Source organism: Cajanus cajan, chromosome 6 (assembly GCF_000230855.2).
Source record: "Cajanus cajan strain Asha chromosome 6, NIPB_CcT2T_4, whole genome shotgun sequence".
NCBI classification, from domain to species: domain Eukaryota; kingdom Viridiplantae; phylum Streptophyta; class Magnoliopsida; order Fabales; family Fabaceae; genus Cajanus; species Cajanus cajan.
In genome coordinates, this window is record NC_138522.1 from 2,014,470 (window position 1) to 2,042,410 (window position 27,941).

A 27,941-nucleotide genomic window follows, 5' to 3' on the forward strand; every position below is an offset into this window, starting at 1 on the left:
GAAAACGCAGGGAAAAACCCAATACAAGAATGTTGCAACATACCGATCAAGAAGTTTGGTTGGCCAGATTGTGTTGTAACAAGAGGTAGAAAATGAAAACTCCAAAGGACAAAAATATAATTGCGATAGCAGCAATTAACAGTTTATCAACGCCCAAACATTCTACAATATATGTTTTTCATCAGTCATAGAATCTTTGCAGGAAAAATAAATAAACAAAAAGAAAAGCTGAGGAACAAAAATGCACATACTTGTTGGTATTACAAATGAGGATGTTACACGCCCACGTTTCTAAGGTTTGATAATGCAAGAAACATACCTCGACCTGACATCTAATTCTCGACACTGGGATCCCTCATTCTAAGCAGGGATAATTTATCATTCAATGCTAATAACTTTAGGAATACATAAAAAAGGAAAAAAGAATAACACTGTGACTCAGAAAAGTAATGAAAGAATAAACAAAAAAGAAAAGAAAAAAACCTATCACACAAGTAACAATGTTTTCAGCTCCCTCCTCTTTATCTACACGCCCCAAAATTTAAACTTTCTTTCCATCCAAAAATTGATGCAACACTGCCAAGAGTGTGTCATCCAATGAATTGCTTCTTCCACGATGCAACCAAGTAGTGTAGCTAGCTGGAGAACTCCTTCACCTTGTAATTCATGACTCATCACAATTCAAGCCACAAATTTCTAACACAGGGCCATCTCTAGACACAAATGGGTTAATCCGAACCCACATGAGAGTCAATATGGAAGCTAGCAAGATTGACCAAACCAACACAATGGTGGGCATTCTATCTTGTTTACCAAGTAACCCTTTGAGGAATGGGTAAAGATGGATGATGACCCACAAGGCAAAGAACAGTCTTCCAAAGAGAGGACCCCATGAATCATATCCATTGTTGATGGCATCTGAGACACCAACCACCACCCCAACAATGTTTATGATTAATAGAGTAGTTGGAGGAATCAATAGTGATGTCCACTTGAAAATATAGAGCTCCGAGAATTCTCCATCATCGGCTGCTTTTGAGGTAACCGTGAAGTTTGTGTCCACACCGGCCAAAACCTTCAGTAAACCCTGGAAAAGAGCAAAAAGATGTGAAGAAACACCTCCAATCACCCAAAACTGCTCGTTCCTCCACCAGTCGTCTATACCAACTCCACCCCACTGCATCTCAAGGATACTGGTTGCTGCAATGGATATGAAGAGGGCCATGAACACAAGACTTGCATAGTTGCTGATCTGTATATTAAGACAGAAAAATACATGTTAGAAGTCACAGTACATTTGCTCGTTATTGAAGTGAAATTGAATTGCTAAAAAGACTCAAATGCCACAGTAACATGCAAAATCATTAACCAAAGATACCTGTTGAGAAATAAAAAAAAAAATAGAAACAGATGAAAAGAACAAGCTTTTAACATCTTGAAAATCCATAAAAAAAAACATGTAATACTTTATTGTTTAAGTAATTAGGATGAATAATAAATGCTAGTTTTAGTAAACATAATCTCAAGGCATATGTTAACAAAAGAATTTAAAAGAAGTTAAAGCCACTACAATGGGGGTTCACTTTGCAATGTCTAATTGAGAACCAAAACTATTTTCATCAATTTCTAAATACAGTATTATCCCAGAGACCAGGAAAGTGAAAAAAGCTAAACCAAATTCTACTATCAGTCAGATAGTAAATAAAACTCGAATTCACAATATGTTTGACATGTCAAATATGAATTTTAACAGAAATAAGCATAATATTTTTTCTACATTCCCCTGTTATGCGGGAATTCAAAAGAAATTTTATGTTTCACACACAACATATATTGCGCACAAGCATACCTCGGGCACAATAAACTTTCCGGTCAGAAGGCATATAGCTGGTAGTGTACAGTAGACAAGCAATGGGATGGAAGTCAATGGATATACAACCGAATTTATGTATGAAAATCGTTCCAACCACTTCAACCCGCTGCCATAGCCATACCAGATTGGACAATGTTTACTCAGAAGAATCTCAACAGATCCAAGGGCCCATCGAAGAACCTGGTGCAAACGATCTGAAAGATTGATAGGCGCGGATCCCTTGAATGCAGGCCGCTTAGGGATGCAATACACAGACCGCCAACCATGGCAATGCATTTTAAATCCCGTCAAGATATCCTCTGTCACAGAACCATATATCCACCCAACCTGGTCATAAACCAAAATTAGAACACAATAAGGAAGAAATGTGAGAACTTTAGTAGACATTAGTCGTTCAAAAATTGAAAACATTGCCTTTCTCCACTACTTACTTCTTTTCCCCATTCACTTTTCTCTTCGTAACCACAGCTGATGACTTGGATGGCTTCTTTTAAAAGTGATGCAGGACTCACGTCATGTGGAACACCACCGTTTTCCAAAAGAGTGGAGGCTACAAACACTGGAGACTGCCCAAACCTCTTCTCCAACTTCAATTGAGCCAAATTGGATGACTTATCCGTACTGGAACCTGCAAAAGAATCAATTAACCATTACCATCCATGAATTTTCTTACCTGAGTTTTGATTTGTAAGGATAGTTCCAAGATTCAAAATTCTCACCTTCAATACCCTCAATATTTTCAAGTGCATGTATCTGCTTTGATGCTTCCCTATGCTTCACCTTCTTTTTCTCCTTGGTTTTGGCATTTCTTTTCTTCCAAGAGCCGCAGCATAGGCAGCAGCACCATTTTGGCCAACAATTACATGTTTTGCTCGGGGCCTTCTTCTTGGCAGGTGCATCATATCCATAGAGTGCTTGCCTTCTGAAGACACAGCCAGTTCCGACATAAATTGGTCCTTGTATTCCATCCAGTCCTTTCATGTTAATCTATTTTCAATCCAGGAGTCAGTACCGATCAAAGTTGTAATAGAAGGCAAGAAGAAAAATATACAAACCAGTAATGTGAAACACACAACTTACATCAAAAAATACAACATTCCGGTTTGAGTATCTATCATGGCGATCAATCCCATCAAATCTTTGAGGAAATTGCACATAGCAGACTTTTTTCCCAACTTGAGGATCCATCATGAAACACATAGCTTCTCTAAGTGCCTTGCTATTGTTAATGTAGTGATCACAATCAACATTCAGAAGATAAGGCGCATTTGAGATGATTGCAGACACCCGTACCTTCAAATATAATTTTATCATCATTATCACATATAATATAACCATGTCATTTGAGACCAGTGAAACATCAATTGATCTGAATCTGAATCAAAATAATAGGAACTTGAGGCTTACCAGCGCATTCATTGCCCCAGCCTTTTTGTGGTGATCAAAGCCTGGCCGTTTTTCTCGAGAGACATAAACTAAGCGAGGCAACTCATTTCCTTCAATATCACGAACACCATCCTGACCAAGGAGGACCTGCAAAGAAAAATTGTATTAGTTTCTAACTTCAAGAGTAAGAGCAATGTGAATACTAGAATCCAAAATCCTACAGTCATAGCAGGAAGGAAGCTTAAGTCAGTCTACTTGGAAAGCATTAACACTTGCATAATTGCATTACAAACTGCAAATTAGTTTTCACATCAACAAATGGAGCATTAATAACTACAAGATATCTCTTTGAACCATTATTTAAACAAATTCCTTGTGATTTAAACAAAGACAATAATAAGAAAAATGTAAAACATTTAGACTAAGATATTTAAAGCACAAGTTTTCCAAATATTTGGGCTTTGTTATTTAACTTAGTGTAATTTATGAAATTATATACCATTGAGTTTTATTCATCGACGCTATCAACCCTGCACTTTAAAGGATCCAAATCTTCAACATCTCACCAGATGCCCGGCACCCAGAACTAAAATCAAAAGAATCGCTTGTAGTATCTGTTAATTAAATGTGATCTTACCTGAATCATGCCAGGATGATCCCTCACATTATTTCCAGGCCACGGAGTCCCATCCTGCATTGTCCATCCATCCTCAGGAACCTTTTGTGCTGTTGCCACCAAACTGTTTATCCTCACCTTAAATTCTTCATAATCTCTCTGTAATAGTCAATGGAATAAATACCATTAGTAGTTTCAAATATTTTACTATTGTTTGCAACCTTGAATGCAAAATGTTGTATTCACACACACACATTTTTCAATATGTTAGTCTCCTTGAATTTACTAATTGCATTCAATGTTGTCCTTGTGATTTTCCATCCAAGTTATCAAGTGTCAAATGGTTATTGGTGTGTAATAATTTTAGTCAGAGAACATTTTCAAGGCAACTCAAACCATTTTGCATAGCAATTTGCATGAAGGTTCAAATTAATGACATTTGATGTAATAGGTAAATAGAGGCACTAAAAACTTGATTATATATATAAAGGGAAAAAAAAAGGCAGACAAAAAAGTGAAACCTTCATTGCTCTCCTTTCCCTGACAAATGCTGGATGTACTTTATTTTTCAGATAATCCATCTTCTGGCTGAAATACCATTCCGGGGCTCTGGGCTCAATATTGTATTTTTTACAAAATGGCACCCATCTCCTAGCAAATTCAGATGTCTCAGATAGTGCCTCAAAAGTAAGCATAGCAGCACCATCATCAGAGACATAGCATGCAACTTTATCAACAGGATAATCAACAGCAAGGATAGATAGAACAGTATTTGCTGTTATCAGCGGTGGCTCTTTCATGGGATCAACAGTACTGACAAAAATGTCCACACTGGACAACTCAGATGGCTTCCCTTCTTTTTCATACCTGTAGCCATGTTATGAAATAAATATTAAGGCAGCATACTAGGAAGATGAGTGTGAAAAATATAATATATTAATATTAAACATATCATTGGGTATGAACTTAAAGCAAATCATGAAACAAAAGGCACCAGATGTGGTAGCTTCAATTACCTAAGTGACAGACGATCAAGGTATGTTTCTCTCTCTATTGGGTACCATTTTGGAAACTGGTCCATTATCCATGATACAGCAAACCATATTTCACATATGACTGACGTCAACCACAAGCCATATGCATCATTAACTGGGTGGAGAATTCTATAATGAAAGAAAAGCCCGAGGATCACAAGACGGAGTATTATAATTATTCTGTATGGATTTATCTTGCTTGAAGAGATAGGTAGCTTTCGTGAAAGTGGTTGTCTGCCTTCATCCATCCTGAAGAGTATATTGAGAGGGAAAAAAAGTTAAACAGCAAACAAAACAAAAATTATTTAGCAAAGATTAAGGGGGGGAGTTATTTTTATTTAAACTTCTCAACCCCACTACAACACCTAATAACTAACAAAACAATAAATTTCTCAGCAAAGCATAGGTATTTATGCGCTAAGTATTTAAAAATGATTTTCCTCAATATTAGACCCACTCAAGTCAAATCATGGAGCACAAGTACAATTTACAAAGATAAGAGGTGCAAGAGTATGGGATTTACATGGGTAACTCAGGGCCATCCAACTCATCATCAAAGTTTCCTCCATTGTTATTCCCTTCATGTTTCACCACCTGAAGTCTGTCACTCTGCCTTCTCTTCCAGTCTTCCATCCTGTCTTTCCAAGCTACACTTCCATACCCATACACTGCAAGATCTTTCTTCGGAACCATTGGCTTGGGTTGCACTGTGACAACAAACACCAGCATGACAATGCATACAGATAATATGAAAGATGGAAATGTAGAATCAAACAGTGGTCTTAATACTTACATGGAATAGATGGATCACCATATGGCATTGGATGAACTCTATTTCCATTATTCGCGAATGGAGGAACAATTAGTGCGTGTCGATCAGAAGATATATCTGGATCCTATAGGGAAAAAGAACAATATTATATAAGAATTATTGCCGTTAATGTGCAGAAATGACAATCATAAGATATATTGGGATCCAATACAAAAAAAAAACGTAAGAATTATTGTTGTTCCCGTGCAGAAACGCACTGGATAACGACAAACACATCAAAAGGATAATTTGCCAAATACCTCCTCCCCATAAGTCAGGAGTGGAATTTCAGAATTGAGAGGAGACATGTCGTGTTCCAAATTTGTCAGATTGCCAGATATATTATAACTATAACCACGTCCAGAAAGCATTGAATCTGATGGCTGCAGGCCCAAAGCATCGGCATATCCATAATCAAACTCGTTGTCCAAGTCATCAATACCATCCTCCTCCTCATCACCTTCAACCCTTGGACAACCTGTAATTTCATTTATTAGTTTATATGCATGCAATAGGCTTAAGTTACAAAAGTCAAGGAGAATAATAATAATATGGAAACAAATTTACCTTTGATGCGTTTGTATCTGGTCTTACACTGTGGACACACCTGATTACCCTCTCGTCTCTCATACTCATAGCATGGCCGACAAACAGGGAAAGCACACTCATTGCAAGCAACAAAGGGCTCACCATCCTCTGTAATCTCTATTTCATCCCCACAAATCTGGCATATCTGTCCACTCAATTCTTGGACAGACTTAATCTGATAAGAACCAAACCAAAGAAAAAAAAACATATGAGTGATATTGCAACCTGGCACTACTAAGTGTACAATTTTGAGATAACTAATATTCAGCTAAAATGCTCAATGTGATAGCATGACATTCAAGCCCGTGACAATTTAATATGACTGATTCTGTGGCTTAACCATGTTTTATGAGTTTACTAATACTATCTCCTCATCAATCTGCCATCACTTTTCTATAAATGCAAACGCCTACCAAAATCCTTTCATTGTATATTATTTACGCATCATCAAGACAATTTTATCATGAACACTTATACAATTACCGATATGATATGCAAATTGTTTTTGAACATTCATAGTCAATCTAAATTAGCTAAGTGAAGCCAAATTAATATATGACACATGTTTAGGCATCTAATATGCCAATTCAACCAAGTACGAAATCCAACTTGCGCCAGCAACTACAAATGCCTGAGCTGTCAAACGCCTTATAAATGATACAAATTTCCAATAAGATTCAGCGTTAGAAACTTGTCCAATGAATAGGTAAAAAATTCAAGCATTGCCTTAGTTGCACAGAGGTGCCTCATAGAGAGGAAGACAATTCATTTTTATACTCCTTATTAATATTTTGTATTTATTAACCAAATCGCACATCACCACGAAAATCTCCCCAGATGTGGCAAAATCATAGCAAGAATTCACTTTTTCGAGACAAGAAAATACAGTTCATTCCCATGATAGTTTATGCACAATAGTCAATAGAGCACTTTACACCACAGAAAGGCCCAAGTCCAAGTATACACAACAAACAAATAAACTCCGATTTTTAACTACAAGGAAAAAAAAAATTAAGAGCATAAGCTGGCAAGCAATTCCACTCAAGTCCAAATTCTGTAAGGGAAAATGTCATGTTTTGAATGAAAAATAAAAATGAGAGGAGAAAGGAAACTTGCCGCTAGCTATCAAGACCTTATCCCAACAATTAAATGAATGCATAAAGACAAAACGAACAAGGTAAGCACCGAAACTCCATCAACCCATAATTTTTGTTTCTAGGTACTTCTCGCCACCGAAACAATAATAAAAAAACAAAGGCACAAGCATCTACGTCACACCCCACCGACAGTGAGGAAAAATGATTTTTTTTCCTTTTTCCAAAAAGAAAAAAAAAAAGATGGGATATCTCCGTGCATCACCGGAGATCAGAAGAAAACACACAGACGAAGTGCTCCAAAACCTATTCGTGGCATTGGCATCAAACCGGAAGAGGGGATATTCCAATGGCGACTTACCTTTCCATTGTCGTCGGCATTGATGAGCACGAACTCGTTCCTGTTGTGGGAACCAGCAACGAGTCTTCCTCCCGTGTTCATCACTCCCAACCCCTTAGCAACTCAAAACCAATGCCGTTCTTCTTCCGCACAACCAAAACGGATCCTAAACCACTCCGGTTTCAACATTCAACGAAAAACAAAACCATTAAAAGAAACAAAACGGTCCTCGGACTTGGCTGTGCTTTGATTTTGATTTTGATTCTGATTCAGATTTGGATTCCCTCACACGCCAAGTCTCCTGGACCAGAGTGGGAAGAGAGGATAGTGTGTGTGTGGAAACGAAGAAGCGTAAGAGAGAAGGAGGCTTTTAGAGAGAGAGAGAGATCGAGAATGAACGAAAGAGAGAGGGTAATAAAAAGGAGAAGAGGGAAAATAATTTAATTGAAAACAAAATATAGAGAGGTGGTGGGGCCCAGAGGAAAGTGGTGGTGGCGCTGGGTTGTGCCCCAACCGGAGTTTGGTGAAAGCTTTTATTCTTTTCTTGTTTGTAAGTATCTGTGAGTGTATAGATATAGGAATAGGAATAGGAATAGGAGTAGATACTGTCTCTATACTGAAAATTAAAATGTGGCTTAGGCTAAAGTTTTTTACTTTCGTCGGCGGAGAGAGTTAGGGTTTTGGTTTTGTGTTGTGTGAAAGTGAAATGGAAGACAAGGTCCAAAGTTTGGGTTGGGCGTGTAAGTGGGTTGAAGTTAAACACAACAAACATAGATCGTCCCAGGAAAGAGAACAGAGAAAGTGAACTTGGTCTGGCTCACGCGCCCAACCTTAAGAACTCAATCTACTCTCTCTAATGTATTATGTATCTACGTACGCAACGTATGTGTATGTATGTAGACTGAAGAGTGTCTTTTTTTTATTATTATTTTAATGTTACGCGTTTTGCTTGATTTTGTGCCCAAGAAAATAGAAAGCAAATTGAGAACGTTTTAGCTGTACGGTCCACGCTGGAGTTTTATCATAAGTGTTGAGTGTTGACTGTGTCTGTGTGCTGTTACACAATAATCATCTGTGGGTCCCTCCTTTTTTCTTTTCAAGATCTGGGTCATGAACTATGTGCTCATGGATCTTCCTTTTTTGCCACGGATCCACTCATTTTCTTCACCACTTTATTAATTCATTCTTTAGTTTTTTCAATATAAATATTATTTTTATGAAATTCTACGCTTCCATTAAAAAATACATATTATAATCATGCATACATAGAATTCAAGTTTCGTGTTTGAAATTGAAACTACTATTAGTAGTTAACTTGAAACAAGCATCGGATTTTTATTTACTATTTACATTGAACCCTTAAAACTAGCTGAAATTTATATCGGTGTCCTTGTTGTAAATCACTCCATATCTATTTTTTCGGGTCATTAAATCAGACCAATTGATGCTGGTTGGGTTTGGTAAAAGACATTTCATTCTCAATCTGGATGACAAAACGACACACAGAAAGTTTACCTGTCAAATATAAGCATTTGTCCTTCTTTGCCTTTAAAAAACATAGTCTATAAGAACGTTAATGCGAACGTCGCATTTAATTTGCTGAAATGAAAGATTTAAAGCCGTGACTACTAACAAGGAGTTATATATTAGCAATACGTCATTGCCATAAAATACTACGGTCAACACAGAGGCATAAGAAATGCTGTCATGGAACCTAAATAAAATGGTAGAATTTCATGCCAATGAGGGGATTACTGCGGCATTAAAGGTGTGCCTTTTGTTCTAGGTTTAGGGTTCTCTTCTATATATGATGTGGACATTTTTACCATTAAATCCTTATGAACTTTTTTCACAAATGAGTTAATTGGTAGTTACAATTTAGGGTAAAACTTAAATATGATGTCAAATTCTTACACTAAAAATGGATTTTAATAGTAGTTTAAAATATACGAAATTGTTACAATCATATCAAAGATTAAACACTAAGATCGTATATTTGGATTTTGTTATCCTCTTTATAATTTTTGTAGATTAAAAATATTTTATTTTATTTTTTATGAGGGTTTATGAAAAAAATTATTAAAAAAATTTATTATTAATTTCATTGCAAAACAATCGCTTTTGGGTGCATTTTTGTTGGTATGTTTTCAAACATGTTTATAAATGTGTTTAGAATTATCGAAAATAACTATTATCTTGTCATGCGTTATCTAACATGTATAGTTGATCAGGTTGGTTATAAATTCTATCGATTTTAATTGTATTTGTGTCAAAGATTTGATACGTATATGTTATTATTTTTCAAATCACAAGAATCATCGTTTGTCTGGTTGCACCTTTTCTAACAAATGAAAACAAAATAATTTAACTAAATACAAATCATATATAATGACCTTATAAAACCTTAACTAGTTGTTGGTGCTTTGTTAGGGAGTTTTAAAAATAAGTCCCTCATCTAAAGGATAAAAATACAATAATAACAAAAATATAGCTTTTTGTCTTTGCAAATGAAGTCTTTCATCTAAAAGACTTAATGTTATAATAATCAATCGTATTTTTACTATTTATCTTATAAAATGATTTAAACAATGTTTATCTTGAAAAATGTATAAGTTTGTTATAAATAAAACTTATAATCTGATGGATCTAAGATCGATATTTTTTGACCTAACATATATATAACCTGTGAATCAACCTAGCTATCCATGAGTTGAATGTAGGTGAGCCATGTGAATGGGGTTGGATTTTTCAAATAATTGAAATTGATAAAAATAATAGTCCAACCCAATTCAAACATGTGACGAGCGAGGTTAATTCACGAATTCTAACTATTTTGACGACTTTATACAAAATTTTCCCATCATATCTTCCACATTATTTTAACAAGTATTTTCAAACTTATTAACTTATTTCCAATATTTAAGAATAAAATTATAACTTTTAGTGGCTCTAATATCTCACTCAATGAATCTATTATAATTTATATAAAAGGTTCAAAATTATTTTATATTTTTATTAGTTTGATATGAATAATAAAGAAAGCATGAAAAAGTGTTGATAAAATTTCATTATGATTATAATATGTCATTAAAATTTTCATATTAAACAACAGATTTTTAATGATTAAACATACTTAATAAATAAATTTTCAAAGAAAAAGTTACATAAAAAGGAGGGGGAAAATAAGTGTAATATGATATGTAATGTAAAGAGAGAAAAAGAAAAAATAAAAATAATATATATATATATATATATATAAACTCTGACATGTATATATTGTAACTTTATGCCACGTGGGCATCTACTCTCGGGCGGTGGGATTACTTAAATATATTAAATAACAAAAGGGTTGCTTTATTTATTTAAAAAATTTGTCCATGATAATGATTTGCTTCTGATTACATTTGCATTTGCACATACTTAATCATTTTTTATTCGCGAGACTAACTTTTGCCTAATAATAATATACAGTGTTGTGAATATCTTTTTGTGGACTCAATCTGCTATCATTGGGGTTCATTGAATACAAGTTTACCAACCAACCAAGTGTCTCCTTTATCGGTGTGTTGGTGTTGTAGTTTTACAGATAACAAGCATCTATAATTTAGTTTATATATATGTTCTAATTAGTTTAGAGATATATTTCAATTTTGTTTAGTTAAATAGTAAAAAAGGTTAGCATTTATGATTTTATGGTGTGAAAAACATGTGGGTGAATGTTTCATGTTAGCGCGGTTACGTTTGGAGTAAGATGTTAGAGCATTTCCGATAAAAGTTATTTATAAGTAATTTTTGTGTCACATCATTATCACATCGGGTTGCTTAAATTTTAACAAAATTATTTTTACAAGTAACTTTACTAAAATTTAAGCAATTCATAAAATGAGTCAGAACTGATATAATAATGATGTAATACTGGGAGTTGCTTGTAAATAAGGTCGATGGAGATGCTCTTACAGTCTACCGCAGATGGATGAAAAAGAAGGATTTGCGGGATTGATGCATGAAAGTAAACGCAGGTTATTAAGAAGATTGATAAGTTAATAATAATGATGGAGAAGAAGAAGATGAGACGTTAGAAAGCATGGTACTGGGGTAAGAAGTTGAAAGCGGTAGGGTAGGGGTAGGGGTAGGGGACCACAAGAACAAGAGGCCACAGCTGGCGAATGTCTTCTCTCTTCACTCTTCACTCTTCATCTTAATCAATAATCATAGCGTTGGCGGAAACTAAGGTAAGAAAGAGAAAATTTTGACACGTTCTTCATTCCATGTCCATTTAGCAGCCTAGTGCCAGTTCATTGCCACTGCACACCCTAGCCTACGCTTTCATTTCTTTTCCTTTTCCCACAATATGCAGCCAAACATAATAACTCACCTTTTCCCTTTTTCATTTTTGGTCATCTTCAATTTTCTTTTGCCTATGCTTCACATATTTATCACCTTCATTTTTTTTATTTTTTACCGTAGTAACTCCGAAGAGCGTCGGTGCTATACTTTTCTTCCTCTCTCTTTCCTTGTCCTTTTCATCTTTTCTTTTCCGGAGCGTCGGTGTACTCATGCGTATATTCCTCCAACATCTCTATAAACATCAAACCGAATGTTTCGTTTTATTGCATTTTAAAGATAAAATCATTTTATTTATAATTGCATGCACTATTCTAAGCATTCGTTTTACGAAACCAATTGAGTTCATTTCCACGATATATTGAGTAGCGTTCTAACGACAATAAGCTTTGACCAAACGTAATTGATTCGTAAACCTAATTCGTTTGACGAGTTCACTGTGAATGTGAAATTGAAATGGAGTACTACATATTAATCAATTGTGAAAATGATAACTTGTGTATGAATGATGATGATATTAATGTCAATAACTACCGCTGTTATTTGTTGTTAAAACAGTAGTCCTCAAGTACAAGAGAATCCATGAAGCAGATAAAAGGTAATTGAATTGAATTTTTACAACTAAAGGCAGGATAGATATGACGTTTGAAAGGGAGTAGTTTTACATTTTTACTCGTGCTCTCCTTGGTACCCAACATGAGTTACTTCACAGTTCAAATGCTTTTTTTGGTCAAACTTTTACTTTACCCCCAAACTGATATACGGAAGACATTGGGGGCCCGGTACGTAAATAACAAGTTAAAGCAATGAACCAAAAAAATAAATGTGAAAATTAATAGAGTTGAATATGGTGGGAAAAGTTAAATTTCTTTTATGTTGGAGTTCAAGTTTTTTAAGGGATTTTCACCAAAGTGGGGTAATTTGTAAACTTATTTATGTAAATGAGGCGTTTGTAAAGAATATACACCTTTGGGGCTGTTTACAACGGTGTCGCTATGGGTCATAGCGACACCAGTGACACGTGACTTTTTTTAAACTCTACGAAAGCCATGAAAGCCATATTGATAGTGTCGCTACAGCCTATAGTGCCACAAGACAGCTTCACTAAAGTCGCTATAGCCTACAGCGCCACTTAACAATTTATATACAAATTAAAAAAAAAACAAAAATATAGTGGCGCTATGGCCTATAGCGACACTGTGTCGCTATAGGCCACAGCGCCACTTATTTTAAAAATTAAAAAACGTAAATAAAAAATAAATATGTATAAAATAATGAAAAATGAGAGATAGCAAAATATATAAATACATATTTTTATGATATTCGTAAATAAATTAAAATGTGATAAAAAACAATTTATTTAATAATTAAAAAACAAAAACAAAAACATAGTGGCGCTATAGCCTATAGCGACACAGTGGCGCTATAGCCTATAGCGACACAGTGGCTCTATGGCCTATAGCGACACAGTGTCGCTATAGGCCACAGCGCTACTTATTTTAAAATTTAAAAAACGTAAATAGAAAAATAAAATTGTAAAAAATAAAGAAAAATCAGAAATAGAAAAATATATATAAATACATAATTTTATGTTATTCGTAAATAAATTAAAATGTGATAAAAACCAATTTATTTAATAATTTAAAATATATATATATATATATATATATATATATATATATATATAGTGGCGCTATGGCCTATAGCGACACAGTGTCGCTATAGGCCACAGCGACAAAGTGGTAGTTTGAAAATTTATTACAGTGACCACATGTCAAATTACTGCAGATTCGACCAGTAGTAATTTGACACGTAGCTTCGAACAGTATAAAAAAAAAAAATTGGCTATATAAGGGTTTTTACCGTCAGATGGTCCCCTCCTCTTTTCACCCTTGCGCATCCAGCATCCGAGAACAGGTAAGTTTTAATTTTTTTAATTTATGTGTTGAATTTAGTATAAAATTATTTTGTTATTTTTAAATTTTGTGTAACGTTTAGATATTTTAATTATTATTTCAGGTTAATTTTTATTTTCTGAATTTCGGCAGAGCTCCAGATTTATTCAAGCTTTCAGGTATTTTATGTTTTATTAGTTTCTGTAATTTAATTAAATTTATTCATTTTTATAGTTACTGTAATTTAATTATATATATTTAATTTTTTTTTGTGTAATTATTTGAAAGTCGTTGTGGGCTACGTCATTTTACATAAATTATATAAAAACTTATTTTAATTAAATTTTATATTTTATAATTTAATTATGTGTAATTATTAAATTATGAGTATATTTTTTTCTGTGGGCTACGTCATTTTTCTGTTTAATTTATATTTATTTAGAAAAGAATTTAATTTAAATTATAAATTCATTTAATTTAATAACATGTTATTTAAATTTATTTTAAAAAAAATTATTTAAATTTTAAATTGAATTAAATTATTTCTGTGTAATTTATATTTATTTTAAAAATAATGATATTTAAATTTTGAATTGATTTATTTTAATTCTGTTTAATTTATATTGATTTAGAAAAGAATTTAATTTAAATTATAAATTCATTTAATTTAATAACATGTTATTTTAATTTATTTTAAAAAAATTATTTAAAATTTAAATTGAATTAAATTATTTCTGTGTAATTTATAATTATATTTAAATTTTGAATTGATTTATTTTAATTCTGTTTAATTTATATTGATTTAGAAAAGAATTTAATTTAAATTATAAATTCATTTAATTTAATAACGTGTTATTTTAATTTTTAATTGAATTAAATTATTTTTGTGTAATTTATATTAGTTTATTTATATTTTATATAATGGATGAAATAATGTGTTGTTAAATTTTGTTATAGATGGCATCATCTTCTACATCTATGCGTGTGAGTTGTGGACCCATTGAGGATGATTTATTGTCATTGCAATCCATACATGTTTCGCAACATGTTTGGAATAGAGAAGATGATAGGAGATTATTAGCACGACGTGCTGCTCCAACACGTAATGGAATTGACGGAATTCCACATCAAATAGTTTCGTTATTAGACCAGGCTGGATTTGGATGGATTGCTCGGTTGAGTTATATAAAAGTTAGTCCTGGTTTATTAACTGCTTTGGTAGAACGATGGAGACCAGAAACACACACATTTCACATGCCATTTGGAGAATGCACAATTACTCTCCAAGATGTTGGTATGATTGTTGGTCTTCCAGTTGACGGTGAAGCACTGTCAAGTAGTAATCAATGCTAACAACACCACATGCAGCTATAACATGAGAACAAGGATAATGAAATGTTGTAAACTTTCCGCATTGACAGTATCGTTCCTTTAAATTGACTACCCATTTCTTCCCTCCTGTTTGTGTTATTAGATCAAAGGCCTCTTCAACCTCAAATTTTGAAGATTGAATGTCGTATCTACAAACTTGGTGGGAACAAGCCTCTTCTTGATTTTTTTGCAAAGCTTCAACCAACTTTGAAACGAAGACCTTCCCAGATGAAACATCGGCTAAAGCACGACTACCACGATTACTAAAATACTCAGCGCACCTGGTATAAGTCGATCGAACTAATGCAGTGATAGGGAGATTTCTACAATCCTTTAACACCTTGTTAACACATTCAGACAAATTTGTTGTCATATGACCATATCTTCGACCATCTGCATCATATGCCATGCTCCATTTGTCTTTTGATATCGCTCCTATCCACCTTTCAACATGAGGGCTAGATTCACAAAACTTTTGCAAATTACGATAAAAAATGTGCTTACACGGTGTATACCCTGCATAGAAATTATAAATAATGCACAATAAATTTTTTTGAAATGATTAAAAATTTTAAAATAACAATACGTACCTAACTTCACAAGCTTTTGTTTAAGTTTCACATCCTTGAATCGAGTATTAAAATTACTTGCAATGTGCCTAATGCAGTACTTGTGATATGCATTTGGCGGTCTCCAACCAATTGCCTCATTGTCAATGGCCGATTTAATGCTACGATGTCGATCAGATATTAAACATATCCCTTCTTTGTTTGTAACATGTAACCGCAAATGAGACAATAACCACAACCACGCAAGTAATGTTTCTCCTTCAACCACAGCAAATGCAAGAGGAAGAACGTTGTTATTACCATCTTGTGTTGTAGCAATGAGCAATGTACCTCGATACTTGCCATATAGATGAGTGCCATCAACTTGTATCAACGGTTTACAAAAATTAAAGGCATCACAACACGGGTTGAATGTCCAAAATAATCTGTGAAATTGACGGTAACCACGATGACAACGATTACCAACAAAAAAATCATCATGACACAGATCATAAAATGACCCTGGAGCAATTTCTTTCATGTATTGCATCCATCGAGGTAAATAAGCATACGATTCTTCCCAATCTCCAAAAACGTTAACAATTGCTTTTTGTTTCGCCATCCAAGCCTTTCTATAAGATATTTTGAACCCAGTTTGAGATGTTATTCTCTCTTGGATAAGGCTAATCTTGATTGATGGATCTTGGTTAACCATTCCTACATATTAAATATTAGTAATCACTAAGATAAATTATCATTAATATAAACTATAAACTTTGCATAACTTACCTTGTATGAATGTTGCAATTAACTCAGAATCTAACTTAGCATGATCTTGGGACAAAGACATGTTCAAACACGTATGACGTCCACCCTACTGAGTCACTTTCCACTTATCAGATCTCTTTGACTCAATGGCTCTCATGTACCATCCACATCCATCATGTGCATTTGGACATCTAACAACCCACTTAGTCTTTTTCGACTCAACCACATAAAAACTTTGATGCATTCTCATTGCATTTTGCTTGACTGCATTTTTAACTGCATCTTTATTCTCAAACTCCAACCCCACATATAAATCTTGCCCAATTGACTAAGTACTACCGACATCCATCCCTGGGATATCTTCTTCATCGGGATGATTCCAATTGATGTTAGTGTAGTGGGGTAAATTACCCCAAAATTGACTTCCACCTATTTTAATAATAATGAATTTAGTAATTTCAATAAAATTAATTTCAACAATTTATTTTAAACAAATAACAAATTATTGACAAATTTAATTTTCAGATGTTACCTTCAGTAGATGGATACATTGAAATTGGTTCAACCATTGGACTACTAACAAGAACATCCGGCTGTACCTCATCATCAGATGGTTCACAATTATCAATTTCATCTTCATTGGATTCATCAATGCTTTCATATGATGATGAAACATGATAGTCTTCATCTTCTTCGTCATCTTCATCTTCGTCTCTTGTGACCAAAGGTGATCGTTCAATTGACAAATTTTCTAATGAAAAAGTAGAAGATTCTTACATACCTATTTCAGCATATAATTTCATTATTGGCATCACATTCTGGCTCTGAAATGCTTCTATCATGCATTGTACATCATCATCGTCACTCAATTCCAATGAAGAATATATGTTGTTATCACATTGTGAAACTAAAAATATGTAACTTACAGATAATATCACTTGATTTGAGTTAAGACTAAATTTATTGTGAATCCTTCTCTTTAATATATCCAAAGTGATACCTCGTTTAATATACATTCCTTTTCTTGGTCCATCAAATGTTACACCTTCAGCACCTTCATACATCTTTCCAGTGTAAATATAAGCAATCATTTGATCCATAATATCTGCAAAAAAAAAATTAATTAGTGAAAATAGCTACAATTTATATCTTAACAAAAACAAAATTATACTCACCGAATCAAAAAGAAACGTAACTGGCTCAGAATTTTAAATCAGACCAAAACGTAACTGATAAATATATGATTTCAACTGCGAAAAAACTGTAGCTAGGAGGGGGTATAACCATAGCGTCACTGTGTCGCTATAGGCCATAGCGCCACTTTTAAATAATTAAATACTTTTTAATTCGTGGTAAAATAGTTTAAAGGACAAAAATCTATATAGAAAACAAAAGAAATTAGAGAAAAAATAACTTTTTAATTACACATTATTATTTAACTGCTAATATAAAATAAACAAATTTTAAAACAAAATAAGTTAATAATTTAAATAAATAAAAAACAAATAATTTAGTGGCGCTATGGCCTATAGCGACACTGTGTCGCTATAGGCCATAGCGCCACTCAGAAAAATAATAAAATACATTTTTTAATTCGTGATAAAATAATTTAAAGGAAAAAAAATATATAGAAAACAAAAGAAATTAGAGAAAAAATAAGTTTAGAATTACAAATTAATATTTAACTGTTAATATAAAATAAACAAATTTTAAAACAAAATAAGTTAATAATTAAAAAAAATAAATAATTCAGTGGCGCTATGGCCTATAGCGACACTGTGTTGCTATAGGCCATAGCGCCACTCAGAAAAATAATTAAATACATTTTTTAAAATTACGTTTATAAAAAACTATTTTTTATTTTTATAAATATATAATAAGTAAACTCAGTTTATTATTTTTAGGTTACATTTAAATTATTTTAGTTTTTTTCATTTTTTTCTTAAATGGTGTCGCTATGGGCTACATCATTTTTGTTGGCCCATCAACTGTGTTGGCCCAGCCCATAGCGACACTGGTATGGCTCATTCCAGCCCACCCTAGGCCAAAAAAAAAATTCCACGTGGCATGGGTGTCGCTATGGGCCATAGCGACACCGTTGTAAACAGCCCCAAAGGCGTAAATACTTTCAAAAGAGTCCCATTTACGTAAATAACTTGTCAAACAACCCCACTTTGGTCAAAAAGCCGTTTTTTAAACCGAATTTCATGTCCGTTAGAGTTGGGATATATGAAGTAATATATAAAGTAAAAAAAAATTCACTTATTTAATGTCTTAAAATTTTCAGTTATAATATAGTGTTAAACTAACTTATATGATTTTCTTACTATCCATTATATGAATGCTTCTCGATATTTAAAACTCTCTAATTTAACAGTGATGTCAGAGCCGATGATTTAATTAAGTAATTGGTAATCAACTCAAACAAATATTAAATAGTGAAATTGGTTGTGAATACTAATAGTGAATTGACATAGGATCCAAGAGTGAGATCATTTTTGTATCAAAAAATCTTCTTAGAGATGTGGACGATGTGTCTCGTTAATGTGTAACGACAATGCAAGTAAGCCACTATTGAATTCTTGTGAATGAAAAAAAAAAGTCCACTTGAGGGAGAGCATGAGGAGAATCACACTTGGGATGAGTGTTAGAGTTCAAGTGTGAAGTAAGTTTCACATTAGTTAGAGTTAGAATATTGAGTAGTATATAAGTGAAAAAAAAACTCACCTACCTAATGCCTTAAAGTTTTAAGTTGTGATATGGTGTAAAACTCACTTGTGTGCTTTATTCGTTATCCATGGATGGAGTGCTCCCAATGTTTAACTCCCATGGGTAATGACTGACTCAAATGCCTATTGACCAATAGGATTGGCAATGGATCCGAGAGTGGGATCCCAAATAATAATGGAATTGGCAAGAATACTTGTGGATGAAAAAGACTTCCACTTGAGGGAGAACTTGACCATGTGAAAAAGATTCACACTTGAAGAGAAATATTGGAGTTCAAGTGTGAAGTGAATCTCACATCGGTTAAAGTTAGACATGTTAAACAGTAAATAAGTGAAAAGGACTTACTTGCCTAATATCTTAAGGTTTTGGATTATGTGATATCAAACTCACTTATATGATTTATTCACTACCCATTGTGTGGACACTTTTTAGTGTTTAAACTCTTCCAAACCAATATTTTATAATGTGATAAATTGTATTTACTATTTAACATTAGAATTTACCTCAAACTTCAAGAAATATATAAAAAAAAATCTCATGCTTAAATTTTGTTCAAAATTTTATTCAAATAAATGTATGACGTGTTTTATAAATATATGTTAATATATATTTATATAACGAAATATTAAATAATTTTTAAATTTTACAAAAAAAATTATTAACATGATTTATTCATTAATTTATTTTTAATTAATCATTGAATTGTTGAATTCAATATAAATTATGAGTTATTAAATGAAGTAATATAATCAATAAATACTTTAAATTTGTTCATAGATCAAATTTTTTTAAATTTTAAATTGAGTTAGACCAAACCATTTTATAAGGTAAATTGATTCGATTTGGTAAAATTTAATTATTTATTTTATATTCACCAAACCCAATCCATGTTTTGTAAAACGGATGATTAATTAGATAATTTTTATAAAGTAAATTAATTCAATTTTTTTAAAAAAGGTCAAATTTTATAATCTAAAACAAATTAATTTTAAATAGATCAAACTTATTTGAATTTTTTACACTCTCCTCTTATATTCTTTAATAAATATTTTTGGCAGCTAAAAGAATCGAAGACTATCATGGTACTTCATCTCATTTAAATTTATCAAATTATTCCAAATAATTAATAATTAATTAATGAAATGTCTTTTAATACCAAAATTCACCAAATGTATAATATAACTAATATTTTTAATTAAAAACACACTTAATTAATGCGATCAACAAACAATATTTTTTTTAATATTATTTATCACCCCACAACACAGTTAAAAGTTACTATTTTGTGGGGGTGTCTAACAGTACGGGTACTTGGCGTAAAAAAAACATTAGGAGGTATTTGTGTAAAAAAATATTTTTTGTTTTAAAAATGTGGGTTTAAAAATAGATTGGGATTGTTAATAGTAACTTCCCTTTAATCACCTTATTATGTTATATATTAAAATTAAAATTAAAATATAGATATAGATGGCATTACAACAAAAAATAAATATGGATGTCACTACATCAGTTTCGTCAGAAGTTCAAAAAACTTTTGTACAAATGAAAAGTTGTTGGCGGAGAAAAATATAGGGATTGAATTTCTTTACAATTTGTCAAAATATAAAACTTACGTAAAAAAAAATAAATTTGTAGGAAGTAAAATAAAACACAAACTGCTTAAGAAAAACTAAAAATATATCAAACTCTTAAATTTATCTTTATATTATATTATATATATACAGACTGAAGTAACAAAATCAATAAAAGCAACATTTTACACTTAAGAGTGTAAGCGAGTTAAGATTCACACGTAAACCTTGATTAACCCAATCTAATCTAACTACACTGCAAAGGTGTAACTATTTACAAAACAAATTCTAACTATGATAAAACTTTAAGACAAAACAACTTGGCCTATTAGCTCAGTTGGTTAGAGCGTCGTGCTAATAACGCGAAGGTCGCAGGTTCGAGACCTGCATGGGCCATGAATTTTTTTTTCTTTTTTCAGAACTTCTATTCCTTTCCAACTTCGTTAAAGTCAGATATTAAACAACAAATCCACAGGTTATTGACTCTTCTTAAGATATTAAACCCTAAACCCGTGCACGAATAAATAACAAACCATGGCTTTGCAAACTGGGTTAAAGCAATACATTAGGTTATTGACTCTTCTTAAGATCGCAGAATTAGGGAACATTCTTTATAGCTACCCTTTATATTTTCAAAGGCCATAACCCTTTATTTATACCCCAAAACTTATTCCATAAGTTTTTCAACAAGCATCAAGTATTAACAAAAGAGTTAAACACCTATACATTATCGGTGTAAAGTTTTTTTACATTGACAATCAATTATATCTTTTAATTGTGTCATATTACTATTAAAAGTAAATGTGTTTACAGTGACATGACACAATTAAAAGATATAATTGGTTGTTAGTTTATACTAGCAGTGTATAGGTGATTAACTCTTAAGATGATACTAATTTTACACTTATATGATTAAAATAAACGACAATAGACTAATCAATTGATAAAATGGAAACTGTTGAACTGTTTTACTGAAGTGGTTTCCATCACACATATTTTGGACTGTTTCTTTGGGCCTTAAAGGCATGGCCCGTGAACACATTAAATTAAGAGAACTCACGTTCAGCTGCACCGGATAGGATACATATATTTAGAAAATTTTAAATATGTTTTTAGTTTATATAAATATGGCTTTTTTACCCAAGTTTATATAAATATGCTAAACGTGAAATTAGAAAGAATGAACACAACTTTTCTTGAAAAGCAAATTTTTTTTTTTAGTTAAACAATGATTTTGATAATTATCCCTTATATAAGAGGCGTGAAGAATTACACATATTTTTATTGAAATTCAGTATGAAAAATTTATACAATAAATATTAAACTTATTTATTACATCTTTGATTTGAATTTTGAAGTATTTTAAGTCTACGAAGTGTTTAAACTAAAAACATATATTTTTTTATATAAAAATGTTAACAAGTAACACTACACTATTTCATGTGTTATTTATTCTTAACTAATTTTTCATTATTAAACAAAATTCATGTGAGAAAATGAAGTCAATTTTTCTCCAATTTATAAAATTTATACAAAAATAAATAATAAAAATATATTTATAAAATTATTAAACAGTGTGTTGCGACTTTTTCATTAATTCAAATTTCCTTTTGCAAAGGCAGATAATGTTACGATATAAAACAAATCACATGAGAACATGTTATCTCTAATTAAATCACAGAAATAGCTAATTAGTGAACAAGCAATTTTATAACCAGAACTCCAGACGTTGTTATCTAGGCTCGATTGTTTTATCCTTCGTCATGAAACAACAAAATAATTGTGGCTGTATAAAATAAATGCTTAATGTACAGTAAAATGCTTGTGATGAGCTTGAGATTAGAGGTTCTGTTTTTCTTGATTTGTTTTGCAGCAGCATATATATTATTTTAACTCGAGGTATCCTCCCGTCAAAAACATCCTTTATTTTTATTTTTTAATCCCTAAATATTATTTACACTACTTTATTCTTTACCCACTTCTTAAACTATTAAATTATTGATTAAAAAATAGCATTACTATCTATGGTTCAAAAGGGGAGAAGAAAACAATTATAAGTCTTGTTTGATTGAGAGAAAAAGAGAGAACAGATTTTAATAAACGATGAGAGTTAACACTTTTTTTTTATTTGATTTATGAGGTGAGAAAATGAATTTTAAAAACTAATTTACTTTATGCCCTCATAATTATGAATTTAAAAATAAAAAGAAAAATATTTTAAAACTTTTCTCCTCTCATTTCCTCCAAATTTCCACAATATTGGAAGAAAGTTAAAATTAGAGGTGGGGAGATTTTATTACTTTCCATTCTTCTTCAAACCAACACACTATCTAATCTATATATTTATAACATTAATAAAAGGGGTATCTTGTTTTGGTGTTCACAATTTTTAACCCTTTCTCCCTTAACTAATTTGCTTAATTACATTTATATCTCTCAACAAATTTGCTTAGTTATTCCACTATTTTGAACTTAACTGCAAACTTTTCTAGTTTCATCATTTTTGTTTTATTTTTTTATGATGAGGGATAAAGTATCTCATTTTTATTAGTATTTATAACAATATATAAATGAGATATCTTCTTCTCCAACTGTTTTTTATCTCTATTTTTAATGAGATCATTTTGTGCTTCACAACAACTTCAAAAAATAAACCAATTTATTTATATCTAAACTTTTGATTTCATGTTTTAATCTTTTAATCTTTTAACCTTAAATAACTACAAGTTACATTTCTATTACAAATGAAAATTTCTCACTACTCACACAATTACCCTTTTTTTTTTGTCTCTTTTCATTTCTTGTTGTACACAATTGCTTCCAAAGTTCTTTTTTTTTTTTTTAATGAAAAAATAGATATACGAAGTATTTTAGCCATACTAATATATAATAAAAAAGATTGGATTTTTTAATGTACACGGTTTTGATATAATTTTACTATTATAACCGCTATTTTATAAATTACAATTTTTTTTAATTTTTTTTAAATTTCATTCTATAATTATCTATATTTTAAATAACACTCTACTTTTATGTAATTTTTATTATTTATTATTTTTAAAAATAATTGTCGGAGACATAGATTATCTTTATACGCTAGTAAAAATAAAAATAATGAAAGCTGAGTAACATTAATCACAAATTCATAATCATATCATGAGACACCCTTTGGCGAGAGAGTTGGTATTTTTTAGCGATATGGTTGGTCCATATACGACAAGAAGTAAATTATGATAATTTTGTAATCATGTTACTTAGTTGAAATGGTTAGAACAGAAAATAATGTTTTTTTTACTTGAGCCATGGGCTGAATTTAAAAAAGTACAAGTTGAACCGAAAGAGAGTGAACTATTATTTCGTGATTCAACAGTTTTATTTCATTTCACCAAATATTCTTCTACACATGCGGTGCAGATGGAGAAATCTCAATGATAAACCTTTTTGAGAACTCGAACTCCTCTCCACCGAGACTCCATGTAATTAGAAGGATCATTTTGTGTGTACACTCCAAATTTGAAGTAGTGGGAGAAACCACCATACCCCGTTGCTTCGTAAACCTGAACACCATCTAAATAAACCTTCACATTAGAGGCCTCCACATCGTGGATCACGTTTAACTGAAACCATCTCCCCCATATGTTTGGAACAAGGATTGGAGCCTTATAATACGAAAGTGTATTATTGTAGGTTCTAACCATGAGGGTTGTCGCACGAGGATAATCTGCCCCAAACACTTGCATGATGCACACGCCAGAGGTACCATATGGCACAAACCCCTGCCCTTGAAATTGCCACACCCCAGAGGAATAATCATAGCCCTAAAATCCCATAATGCATGTGATATTATAAATGTAGTAATCACGTACACAAGTATCATAAGGTGTATTTGAGAAAAGAAAAATGCTTAGCTTATTTTACTTACTCTAATGCGGATTTCGGATCTAGGCCTTGTTGTGCTATTTTGGGAGAGAGGTTTGTCTGTGGAATATACCCACAGTTTGTGCACTCCATCTATGAAGCTGTAGCGTTGTGTTACGGGTACGTCGTAGGGTTTGTGATGGTCGAAATTGGAGGTGTTTAGTGGGAGTTCAGTGAAACCAAGTGTTAGGTCCACTGGCAAGGTGTTTGTTCTATTCATGAATAATGAAACATAAAGAACTATGTTCACAAGTGTAATCTGATACAAAGTGCCCATACCTTTCAATTCAAGATGAGGAATATAGTATTAGCAGTGTGAGTTAAAGAGGCAAGACGAGGTATAACCTGAAGCTAGCTGGATTCCAAAATTTGCATGCACATGCACCCTATTTATAAAGTTGATAATTTAATTTACTATATACATTTTTTAAAATTATTTTATCTTTAAATTTTTAAATAATAAAAAATAAAAATAATTATTCTTATAAAGATGAGGTTCAAAGTTAAAATCTTAAAATTTAAGGACTAAATATAACATTAATAAATCTAACAAATATTAATAATTTTAAATATTTTTATTAAATAAAATAAGCACGAAATGCCTCTATCTAATTAATATGTTGTAACTCGGAATGGGAAATGACCGAATGGTCTTGCAACATCTTCGGTACTTTCTTCACGCACTAAGGGCCAAGCTCTATTGGGCTTCCATCACTGTTGGATTGGAATTGAAGAAAGAGAAAAGGTAGATGATAAACACACCTCTACTCTCCTATAAATACACCTCTTTTTTTTTTAAAAAAAATATAAAATATCTAAATTATCCTTTTAAAAAAAAATGAAATTCCTAAATTTACACCTCCCTTCTCCGCACCCCCTACCCCGCACAGAACGGTACCAGAACGACACCAGAGCGGGCCGTTCTGCAAGTAGAACGGCCCGTTCTGATTGTAGAACGCACCGTACTGCTTTCAGAACGTCCCGTACTTCTTGCAGAACGGCCCGTTCTGCAAGCAGTATAGGCCGTTCTGCTTGCAGTATGGGCCGTACTGAAAGCAGTACAGGCCGTTCTGCTTGCAGAACGGGCCGTTCTGGGGCCGTTCTGTTGCAGTACAAGCCACCGCGTCACTTTAAAATGACTACCTTATGACTGATTTTAAAACTCTGATTTTAAAAGTCATTTTTGTACTAGTATGTCTTTCCATAGAACAAGTAAGAGTCTTTCTCTTACAAGACCACCTGCTGACATTGCGCACCCCTCTTCTTTCTCTTTCTGGCACTCCTCTTTTTCTTTTTTTTTTTTTCCCGCACCTCGCACACCCCTCTTCTTTCTCTTTCTGACACTCATCTTCTTCTTCTTCTTACTGTTACGGAAATTTCTTTCCGGAATTATATAAAAATGTTCCGGAAAATACTTTCCATAATATTAAATTCTTATTCCGGAAAGTAGTTTCCGGAAATGTTTTGTTACATAATTCCGGAAAGTACTTTCCATAATATTAAAGTTACTATTACGGAAAGTTCTTTCCGGAATTATATGAACAATAATTTTACTATTCCGGAAAGTACTTTCCGGAATGCTAATGACTGTAAAAGAAACTTTCTTATGCTGGTTATGGTGGGGCTAGTCCTTTTTTTCTATTCAGAATGACTGTAAAAGTATATTGCTTAATAACATTGAGCGAAAAGAAACTTTGGAAAGAAGAGGGATGTGGAGTGTGGGGTGCGGGAAAAAGGGGTGCGAGGAAGGGAGGTGTAAATTTAGGAATTTCATTTTTTTAAAGGGTAATTTAGACATTTTATATATTTTTTTATAAAAAAAGGGTGTGTTTATACGAGAGTGGAGGTGTGTTTATCATCTCCCAAGAGAAAATGAGATGGTCCAGCCCGTTTTGTTCTTGCCTTCCTGGCCCATAATTAAATTCAACGTACTCATCCTTGTCGACTTTTCACGCGTATATAAGTATCGCTTTACATTTTCATGAATTTTATTTTCTTCCATTTACCACTAATATAATGACATCTTCCAATTTGGATGACAAAAACAATTATTTATTTTTAACTTTCTGACCTGAATTGTTATTTAACGTTGAGGTTATATGTATAGCAGTATAGGACTTTGAATTCAAACTTGTAATTTTTATGAATAAAAAAAAGTATATATCTCCTTCAAACTCCCAACTAAGATCGAAACTGTACTTACACGAATCAGGTTGGACTCCTAACTCGGATAAGTAGTCTCCCTGGTTCTGTTCCTGGCCGGAATCGTACGAAAGCGGTCGCTGGGGTGTGTCTCTTCTCTCTCTCTGATCTCCTCGTCCGAGCGTCTTCGATGTACCTGCAAAAGGGACTCCGAAGATCAAGTCAGTCGTCTATCCAATATCGCGTACTGCTTATATCATTACCTATCGTGGGTTTTTCGAGTAACCGTGTGAACTGCTATATGGTTATTTTCTGAGGGTTGTCCTTGGTTGAGTCGTGTTCGATGTTGTTGATATGCCGAGGTGTATTACCGATCTCATTCTTCTGATGTGGCACCTCAGCATTAGATATATTTACTTTAGTCGAACTAGACTAGGTGGTCATCTCGGTCAAGGTTGTTTTATGAACTCGGTTGAGCTCGGTCAAGATGTTTAATGAACTCGGTTGAGCTCGGCCTTGAGCCAGGTTGGTACACAAGCCCCCCAAGCTCTAAATGAAGTATGAATGAAAGAGTTGATAAGTGCATAGGGAGGCTCGGGGAAGGGGAAAGATGAAAAGACGTGGGGAAGAGTTAGAGCGGTACGTTCTTTCGATGCCACGTGTGAAACATTAAACATAAAAAATTAATACGTTTCAAATCGAAAGGTCGCAGTATTGGGGGCTGTGAAATGCGAGCGGGTGAGGCGCTCAATCATGACGATTGGAGTTGTTCGAGGCAACATTTAAGGCGCTCTAGCATAGGCCAGAGGTCGCACTGAGGAGCCGCGACGCGCAAGCATTAAACGACCGGGTGTGATACTGGGCCTATATATATACAAAGAGGGGACTTGCGAGCAGAGTTTTGGCTGTGAG

The 27,941-nt window shown here is 32.7% G+C and overlaps 3 protein-coding genes and 1 non-coding gene across 4 annotated transcripts; 1 reads left to right on the forward strand and 3 right to left on the reverse strand.

Annotated features, from left to right (window-relative positions):
• Positions 1-229: 229 nt before the first annotated feature.
• LOC109796826 (cellulose synthase A catalytic subunit 5 [UDP-forming]) lies at positions 230-8,489 on the reverse strand. Its single transcript, XM_020356642.3, has 14 exons — positions 7,764-8,489; positions 6,288-6,483; positions 5,981-6,198; positions 5,703-5,805; positions 5,433-5,616; positions 4,892-5,158; positions 4,397-4,742; positions 3,897-4,034; positions 3,281-3,406; positions 2,954-3,166; positions 2,593-2,860; positions 2,305-2,501; positions 1,850-2,200; positions 230-1,252 (listed from the first exon to the last, which is right to left on the reverse strand). The coding sequence occupies exons 1-14, from the start codon at positions 7,842-7,844 to the stop codon at positions 665-667; spliced, it is 3,276 nt and encodes a 1,091-aa protein (XP_020212231.1). The 5' UTR covers positions 7,845-8,489; the 3' UTR covers positions 230-664.
• A 6,768-nt stretch (positions 8,490-15,257) lies between these two features.
• LOC145949410 (uncharacterized) lies at positions 15,258-16,750 on the reverse strand. Its single transcript, XM_083059370.1, has 3 exons — positions 16,690-16,750; positions 15,943-16,617; positions 15,258-15,868 (listed from the first exon to the last, which is right to left on the reverse strand). Exons 1-3 carry the CDS (start codon positions 16,748-16,750, stop codon positions 15,258-15,260), a joined length of 1,347 nt encoding a protein of 448 aa, XP_082915496.1.
• Positions 16,751-21,291: 4,541 nt separating this feature from the next.
• TRNAI-AAU (transfer RNA isoleucine (anticodon AAU)) lies at positions 21,292-21,365 on the forward strand. The gene has a single exon. It is a non-coding gene; the product is annotated as a tRNA-Ile (tRNA).
• A 2,213-nt stretch (positions 21,366-23,578) lies between these two features.
• Positions 23,579-26,103, reverse strand: LOC109795982 (citrate-binding protein). The gene is made up of 2 exons (XM_020355563.2): positions 24,892-26,103; positions 23,579-24,787 (listed from the first exon to the last, which is right to left on the reverse strand). The coding sequence occupies exons 1-2, from the start codon at positions 25,162-25,164 to the stop codon at positions 24,395-24,397; spliced, it is 666 nt and encodes a 221-aa protein (XP_020211152.1). The 5' UTR covers positions 25,165-26,103; the 3' UTR covers positions 23,579-24,394.
• Between the last annotated feature and the right edge of the window lie 1,838 nt (positions 26,104-27,941).

What these genes read in the sequence shown, in the direction of transcription:
- LOC109795982 (XM_020355563.2), bottom strand. Translation starts at nt 25,164, where the DNA reads ATGGGCACTTTGTATCAGATTACACTTGTGAACATAGTTCTTTATGTT. An exon ending in GATCCGAAATCCGCATTAGA is followed by an intron (nt 24,788 to 24,891) that starts GTAAGTAAAATA and finishes ATGGGATTTTAG; the next exon opens with GGCTATGATTATTCCTCTGG.
- LOC109796826 (XM_020356642.3), bottom strand. Translation starts at nt 7,844, where the DNA reads ATGAACACGGGAGGAAGACTCGTTGCTGGTTCCCACAACAGGAACGAG. An exon ending in CTGGGGCAATGAATGCGCTG is followed by an intron (nt 3,167 to 3,280) that starts GTAAGCCTCAAG and finishes TTATATTTGAAG; the next exon opens with GTACGGGTGTCTGCAATCAT. An exon ending in GGAATGTTGTATTTTTTGAT is followed by an intron (nt 2,861 to 2,953) that starts GTAAGTTGTGTG and finishes GATTGAAAATAG; the next exon opens with ATTAACATGAAAGGACTGGA.
- LOC145949410 (XM_083059370.1), bottom strand. Translation starts at nt 16,750, where the DNA reads ATGTCTTTGTCCCAAGATCATGCTAAGTTAGATTCTGAGTTAATTGCA. An exon ending in AATTGCAACATTCATACAAG is followed by an intron (nt 16,618 to 16,689) that starts GTAAGTTATGCA and finishes TTTAATATGTAG; the next exon opens with GAATGGTTAACCAAGATCCA. An exon ending in ACAAAAGCTTGTGAAGTTAG is followed by an intron (nt 15,869 to 15,942) that starts GTACGTATTGTT and finishes ATTTCTATGCAG; the next exon opens with GGTATACACCGTGTAAGCAC.